Genomic DNA, 8,724 nt, shown 5'->3' on the forward strand with positions numbered 1-8,724 from the left:
TCCTCGCCAATAGAAACCTCATTGGCACTACCCAGTAGCACCGTCTCTCTGAGAACTGCCAAATGCGGATCATCGAACTACCGAGCCTTGATCTGTCCCAATAGTAAAGATTGAGCAATAACACATGCAAGGACCCGACTGGGCTCTGAAATGTCCAGCCTCACAAGTCTGTTAGCCATGGACTGAATGTCCAAAGCTAGTGGTCTCTCCTCTGCTGAAATGAATGCCAAGATACCCATACTCTCTACTTTCCTGCTTAAGGCATCCGCGACCACATTTTCCTTGCCTGGATGATAAGGAATGGTGATGTCATAGTCCTTCAATAACTCAATCTATCTACGCTGCCTCAAATTAAGATCCCTCTGCTTGAACAAGTGCTGCAAATTGTGGTGGTTTGTATAAACCTCACATGATACCCCATACAAGTAATGCCTCCAAATCTTAAGAGCATGAATAATCGCTGCCAACTCCAAATCGTGCACAGGGTAATTCTTCTCATGAACCTTAAGCTGATGTGAAGCATATGCAATTTGCCCCTTCTGCATCAATACGCATCCCAAGCAAACACACGAAGTGTCGCAATAAATTGTATAAATCCCTAAACTGGAAGGCAACACTAGAAGCGATGCCATAGTCAAAGCTGTCTTGAGCTTCTAAAAGCTCTCCTCACAATCATCGGACCAACGGAAAGGAGCACCCTTCTGGGTCAATCTAGTCAGAGGTGATGCAATAGATGAAAAGCCCTACACAAATCGATGGTAATAACCTGCTAACCCCAGGAAACTCCTAATCTCAGTCACTGAAGTAGGGCGTGGCCAAATCTGAACTGCCTCAACCTTCTTAGGATCCACCTTAATACCCTCTCTGGATACAACATATCCCAAGAATGCTACTGACTCAAGCCAAAACTCACACATGGAGAACTTGCCATATAGCTTATGCTCTCGCAGTGTCAGAAGAACTAATCTCAAATGCGGCTCGTGCTCTCCCAGGCTACATGAGTAGATCAAGATGTCGTCAATGAAGAAAATAACAAAGGAATCAATATAAAGCTTGAACACTCTGTTCATCAAATCCATAAACACCGCTGGGGCATTAGTCAATCCAAAAGACATCACCAGGAACTCATAATGGCCATATCTAGTACGGAAGGCAGTCTTCGAGACATCTGAGTTTCGAATCTTCAGCTGATGATACCCTGATCTCAAGTCGATCTTAGAAAACACCCTAGCACCCTGCAAATGGTCAAACAAATTATCGATATGAGGCACAGGTACTTGTTCTTGATGGTGACTTTGTTCAACTGGCGATAATCAATGCACATCCGCATAGTCCCATCAGTTTTCTTCACAAATAACACTGGTGCACCCCAAGGTGACACACTCGGTCTAACAAACCCCTTTGCTAACAACTCCTCCAGCTACTCCTTTAACTTTTTCAACTCTTTCGGAGCCATACAGTACGGTGGGATAGATATAGGTTGGGTTCTTGGAGCCAAATCAATGAAGAAATCAATGTCACGATCTGGTGGCATGCCTGGAAGGTCAGAAAGAAACATATCGGCGAACTCCCGAACTACTGGCACTGAATCAATCATCGCAGACTCTACGGTGGTGTGCCAAACATATGCTAGATACGCCAAACAACCCTTCTCGACCAGATGACGAGCCTTCAGGAAAGAGATGACCCGACTCGATGAACTAATGGAGGAACTTTTCCACTCCAATCTCCGTAATTCTAGCATTGCTAAAGTAACAGTCTTGGCGTGAAAGTCAAGGTTGGCATGATATGGAGATAACCAATCCATGCCCAAGATGACCTCAAAGTCAATCATGTCAAGTAACAGGAGATCTACTCTAGTCTCGTAACCATAGAAGGTAACCACACAGGACCAATAGATCCGATCCACAGCCACAGAATCGCCCACAAGAATGGACACATAGATAGGAGTACCCAAGGACTCACGAGGAATATCTAGTAAATGAGCAAACAGAGATGACACATATAAATATGTAGACCCTGGATCAAACAATACTGAAGCATCCCTACCGCAGACAGAAATAGTACCTGTGATCATGGCATCTGAGGCCACTGCATCTGGTCTGGCCGAAAAAGCATAGAATCTGGCTGGAGCATCGATTGGATGGCCTCCGCTGGGCTGCGCAATAGCCAACTGACCTCCCCCTGTCTGGCCTCCACCTCTAGGACGGCCCCTACCAGTATGTCCTCCACCTCTGGGCAGCCGAATGGCTGGTGCTGTAATCATAGGCTGATAACCCTGTTGTACTGCCTTGCCCCGAAGTCTAGGAAAAAATCTCTTTATGCGAACTGGATCCCCACACTCATAACAACCCCGCGGTGGCATAGACTGTTGTTTTGAAGCTTGAGCCTACTGGCCTGAACACCCACTAGAAGAACCCTAAATGGCTGGTGGGTGGTATTAACTCTCTAGCATAGCACTGAAGTAAGCAATGGAAGAACCTGGATGACCAAAATACTTGTCGGAGGAACCCTGAATAGCTGGTAGGCAGTAAGAACTCTCTGGCATCGCACTGAAATAAGGCCTCACTGGAGCACGTCGAGGAGGTGGTGGCAGTGTTGAATATGGGGGCCTGCTGGGCTGACCCCTCCTAAAGTGACCTCTGCCCCTAGCTGGGGCACCTCTAAACTCTTTAGAGAATTAGGTCCTCTTATCCTGCTGCAACTGCTCTCTACCCCTTTGACGGTAACCCTCAATCCTCCGAGCAATCTCCACCAGTAGCTGATACTCATTCCCTATCTCAACCTCTCGGGCTATGCTAGCTCGAATACTAGGGTGTAACCCCGCAACAAATCTCTACACACTCTCTGCATCCGTAAGAAGTATCATGAGTGCATGGCGAGACAACTCAGAGAATCTCGCCTAATAGTCGGTCACAGACATCTGACCCTACTCTAGCTGCTCGAACTGGCACCGTAACTCTTCCCTCTGATAGAGTGGGATATACCTGTCCAGGAAAAACTATGTGAACTGACCCCAAGTAATAGGAGGAGAACCCGCTGGCCTGCTAAGAATATAAGACCGCCACCATCTACGGGCCCTACCCTCTAGTTGGAATGTAGTAAAGTCAACCCCATGAGACTCCAATATCCTCATGTTGTGCAGCCTGTCCTTGCACTTATCAATGAAATCCTGAGCATCCTCATGACGTTCACCTCCGAAGATGGGAGGGTGTAGCCTACTCCATCTGTCTAGTAACTTCTGCAGATCGCCGTCCCAGCCAATCTGGGCTCGGGTACCACTGTAGAAACTAGCTGAGCCCCATCCGCTGGTAGTGCACCCGGAGTCTAATACATTGCCGCTGCATGAACAAGAGCCTAGGCGGTAGGGGTATGTGCTCCCTCTCCCGCCTAAGATGTGGCTGGGCCCGCTGGAAATAAACTAGCCTGAGTCATGATGTCCATGAACCGCAACATATGGCCCATGACCTCCTAGAAACTCGTTGCTGTCATGAAGTCCATCGGGATAGGCTCAGCTGCGGGCACCTCGCCCTGCTCTTCTATGATAGGATCCCCTGCAGGATCCGTCGGTGGTGCAACTAGGGTAGCTTTGGGATGCCCTTGTCCCCTACCTCGGGCGAGTGCCCTCCCCAAACCTCTGCCTTGGCTTCTAGCAATGGGGGGAGCAGCTCCTCCCGGGTCTAGAACATCTGCTGTGTGCGTCCTCACAATCTGTGAGAGAATAGGAGAAGGGAATTTAGTATACCATCAACTGCACGATAGGAGATGCGTAAAGAGTAGTTTCCTAACACCTTATAACCTCTCGAAGATAGATACAGACGTCTCCATATCGATCCGCAAGACTCTATTAGGTTTGCCCATGACTTGTGAGACCTATGTGAGCCTAGTATTTTGATACCATGTTGTCACGACCCAATTTCCAATCTAGGTCGCGATGGCGCCCAACACCGAGGTTAGGCAAGCCAAACTTAACCAACTAGTGGGTTCCATTTATGTTACAAAAACATTTCCAACATTTACTTAGATTAAATTTAAAACATTCAATAATAATGAATAGTTTAGGCAATTTGAAACTGAAGTGACCAAATGATATCATAATTAAGTGATTACATTCCAAAAGAATAGTTTACTAATGTGTGTGCCAAGACCTGGTATCACAAGTATATGGGCATCTAGTAGAATATATAAAAGAATATATCTATCCTACTGCCTGAAATTGAATGGACAATAAAAATGAAAAGAGACATTCCATCAAATTGTTAAATCAGAAAGGGGCAGCTCACCGTGGAATCTCGGCCAGCTATCAAGAATGCGCACCAGACGAGTAGCCAGATGCACCTGCCTCAGATCCTGTACAATTAAGTACAGAAGCGTATTATGAGTTCATAAATAATATGTACCAGTAAGTATCTAGTCTAACCATAAAGAAGTAGTGACGAGGGGTCGACTTGACACTTACTAGGGTCAATAATGTGATATATGAAGTTCAATATTTTAATTCACAATGTACATAGATAAAAACAAGTTCAAACAAGAAATAATACTGAAAATCCTCTCATCAATTAATAAATCTAAGCATTTCCTTCCTTTAAAACAAGTGGTCTTTCAAACAATAGATCATACGGATTATAAGAGGTTCCGGACCCATTATCACAAAATTTCCACCGAGGACGTTCGGCCCGATCCAACATAAAAGTAAATTGTGCACTGCCGAGGGTCGAATGGCCCGAACCATATATTTATAATTACCAACCTGTCGAGGCGAATGGCCCGCTCCCATGAGAGTAGTGAAAATAGTCACCCCGCTCGCAAAATATATTTACGATACGGTTAAGTATAAATACAACTTAAGTGTTTCTTAATTATTTTTTTCAGAATAATTATTTACTTGAAATCCCTTGGAATCATAACATTCTCAACAAGGTTTCAATCAATGCCATTCAACAATTTATAATCATATAACAATACCCACAAAGCATGGTGTAAGCCTAAAACTACCCAGACATAACAGGAATAGTAGCCACGTACGGACCCTCGTCACTACGTGCATGCGTATCCCCCCTTAATCAAATCACATATTAACTAAGTTTACCTACGGGGAGATTTCCCTCTTACAAGGTTAGAAAAGAGACTTACCTCGCTTTACGGTCTACTTTCCGGTCCAAGCTTAAGCCCAAACCCTCAATTTGGTGCCAAACACTCCAAAACTATCCAAATAGCATAGGAACTAATCAATATAGGCTTAAAAGTTCATATCTCAACCATTAGAGTGATTCTCCAATCCAAATTACAAGATTCCTAAAATTCATCCCCGGGCTCACGTGCCCGGATTTCGGAAATTTTTGAAGAAAGTTGTAACTCATAGCCTAAGGATCGAGTATATATGATTTTTACTCCACTCCATAACAAATTTTGTGGTTAAATCTTATTTTTATCATAACCCTAGGTTTTACTCTAATCCCATAATTTTCACTAATTTTCATGTGTTAATCTATCCAAAACCCAAGTATTAAACTCACATTAAGTAGAAATAACTTACCTCACAATGCTAGGTTGAAATCCCCTCTTTGGAAGCTCTCAAATCACCCAAGTGTAGAAGTGAAATGAAATAAATGGGCTAAGTCCCGTTTTTAAATGCCGTACACAGCCCTCTGATGTCACATTTGCGGCACCAGGTTCACAAATGTGAGGGTCACAAATGCAACAAAATCCTTGCAACTGCGAAGCCTAGGCCTCTACTGTTGTGGTCGCAAATGCGACCAAAGAGTCGCAAATGCGACTTTTACTGGGATCGCAAATGCAGTAGAAATATCGCAAATGCAAACTCTGCCTGGGTCGGGCTCCTTCGCAATTGCGAAGACATCCTCGCAAATACGAGGTTCGCATTAACGAACAATCTCTTGCATTTGCGAGATCTGCAGCAGTAACCAAGAACACCAGAAATCTAGTGTGTTTTCAACTCCTCCCATGCGTTCGAAACTCACCCGAGCCCTCGGGGCACCACACCAAATACTCCCACAAGTCTAACAACATCATACCAACTTGCTCGTGTGATAAAATTGCCGAAATAACATCTAAAACTACGGATTTAACACTAAAACACATGAAATTCTCAAGAACATATGAAATTCCTATTTTTACAACCGGACGTTCGAATTACGTCAAATCAGTCCCGTTTTTCACCAAATTTCACAGACATTACTTAAATGTTATATTGGACCTGTATCGGGCTCCGAAACCAACATACGGGCCCAATACCAACATGATCAAACATTATTCAATTTCTTTAAATCCTTAGATTTTTAGTTTAATAATTTTTAACAAAAAATCATTACTCAGGCTAGGGACCTCGGAATTTGATTTCGGACATACGCGCAAGTCCCACATTTTACTACGGACCTTCCAGGACCATCAAAACACGAGTCCGGGTCCGTTTACTAGAAATATTGACCGAAGTCAAACTTGGACTTTTTAACCCAACCAGTAGATAAAGGTAGCGAAAATGAGGATGTTGAAATGGATGTGTGGGCATACTAGGTTGGATAGAATTAGGAATGAAGTTATTCGAGAAAAGGTGGGAGTGGCCCCTGTGGAGGCAACGATGCGTGAGGCAAGGTTGAGATAGTTCGGGCATGTTAAGAGGAGAAGCACAGATGCTCCTGTCAGGAGATGTGAGAGGTTGGCCTTAGGAGGTGAGAGGAGGGGTAAAGGTAGGCCAAAGAAGTCTTGGGGAGAGGTGATCAGGCGGGACATGGTGCAACTTGAGCTAACCGAGGACATGACTCTAGATAGAAGGGTGTGGATGTTGAATATTAGGGTAGAAGATTAGTAGGTAGTCGTGCATCTCCCTTTGTTTTCTCTAGCTCAATAGTATTAGAGCTCGTACGGTACCCTTTTTCCTTAGTTTGCTATATTTGCATGTCTCGTTTCGTTGTTACTTGCCATTGGTAATTGCGTAGTTTGCTAGCAGTACTTCATTCATATTCTTGTCTGCTGCGTTGGAATTAGTTTTCTAAATATGTTATCTTGCTACTACTTGTTATCAATACCCCTTTCATATTATTTGTTGTTATCTCTGATTTACTTTTCTAATTATTGTTTTGCTATTACTTGCTACTAGGGCTTCTCTCACCTTCTTTAGCTGAGGGTCTATCGGAAACAGTCTCTCTGCCCTTCTAGGGTATGGGTAAGGCTGCGTACATCCTACCCTCCCCAGACCCCACTTGTGGGACCACACCGGGTTGTTGTTGTTGTTACTTAAGGAACCAAGTGTTCCGATATCAACCAAACTCTTTCAATTCCTGAACCAACTATCCCCGCAAGTCATAAATCAGTTAAAGCAAGTAAGGAAAGTCTTATTTAGGGGAACGGGGTTCTAGAAAGAAAAACGACCAGTCGGGTCATTAAGGGAATAGCTTTGTATGGTGATACTAGTGTTGCAAGCACATCCGAATGTGGATTTGGAGGTTCTTAGGTCATTTCGGAGTCGTTTATCGAAAGTTAGAAATTTGAAGGTTTTTGAGAAGTTTGACCGAGAACGGTCTTTTTCATATCGGGGTCGGATTCAGATTCTGAATGTTGGATTAGGTCCATAATGTCGAATGTGACTTGTATGCAAAACTTGAGGTCAATCGGACGTGATTTGATAGGTTTCGGCATCGAATGTAGAAGTTTGAAATTCTAAAGTTCATTAAGCTTGAATTGAAGTGCGATTCGTGGGTTTAGCATTATTTGATGTGATTTGAGGCCTGTCTGTATTATGTTATGGGACTGGCATATGTGATTGGACGGGTTCCTGGGGGCCTCGGGTGTGTTTTGGGGTGGTTTTCGGACCAAATTGGGTGATTTATTGTTGCTGTTGCTATATCTGGTTTCCTCCTCCGTGAATACGAAGGGAGTCCCACATTCGTGAAGAGGAACTTTGAGGCAACTGGGATTTGGCCTTTGCGAACGCGAGGCAATGAACGCGAACACGAGGCAGGAGCTGGGTAAGCCTTCGCTAACGCGGCCAAGGCTATGTGAACGCGAAGAGGGAAGGAGGCCTGGGGGATTTGGAGCGATTGGCCTTCACAAACGCAGAGCTCCAACCACGAACGCGAAGTAGGGGAGCTGATAGCCTTTGCGAACGCGAGGCTATGATCGCGAACGCGAAGAAGGGCAGTGATGGGTAGTGTTATTTTAAAGACGGAATTTTGGCATTTTTCCTCCATTTTCAATTGGTTGGGCGATTCTTGGAGCCCTTAGAAGAGAGATTTTCGTCATCTATGTCAACGTAAGTGATTCCCACCTATTGTAAGTTAAAAATACATGATTTGTATAAGGATTTGAACATGAAAAATTGTAGAAATTGTGGGGTTTTGGTAGAAACCTAGAAAATTAGTATTTTTAGATTTTGACCACGAATTTGAGAATGGAATTGAGAATAAATCATATATTTGAGTTCATGGGATTATGGGTAAAGTTTATCTTCGAAAAATTTCGGAATTCGGGCTGTGGGTGATTTTTATCGACTTTCCAAGCGGAATTGGGAATTTTATTTAAATCGAATTGTTATAAGTATTAGAGTATATTTTCATTGGGTTGCCCATTATTTGGCTAGTTTTGGAGCGTTGGGTATCGATTTGAGGTGTTAGAGTGGCGTTGGAGACGGTTATGGAACTTCAGAGCGCGGTAAGTCTCTTTTCTAACCTTGTAAGAGGGAATTAACCCCATAGGTGAACTAAA

General features: G+C 43.9%; 1 protein-coding gene across 1 annotated transcript; it reads right to left on the minus strand.

Annotated features, from left to right (window-relative positions):
* Positions 1-743: 743 nt before the first annotated feature.
* LOC138883755 (uncharacterized) lies at positions 744-2,266 on the minus strand. The gene is made up of 3 exons (XM_070164465.1): positions 2,068-2,266; positions 1,459-1,974; positions 744-1,303 (listed from the first exon to the last, which is right to left on the minus strand). Exons 1-3 carry the CDS (start codon positions 2,264-2,266, stop codon positions 744-746), a joined length of 1,275 nt encoding a protein of 424 aa, XP_070020566.1.
* Between the last annotated feature and the right edge of the window lie 6,458 nt (positions 2,267-8,724).

Source organism: Nicotiana sylvestris, chromosome 12 (assembly GCF_000393655.2).
Source record: "Nicotiana sylvestris chromosome 12, ASM39365v2, whole genome shotgun sequence".
NCBI lineage: Eukaryota > Viridiplantae > Streptophyta > Magnoliopsida > Solanales > Solanaceae > Nicotiana > Nicotiana sylvestris.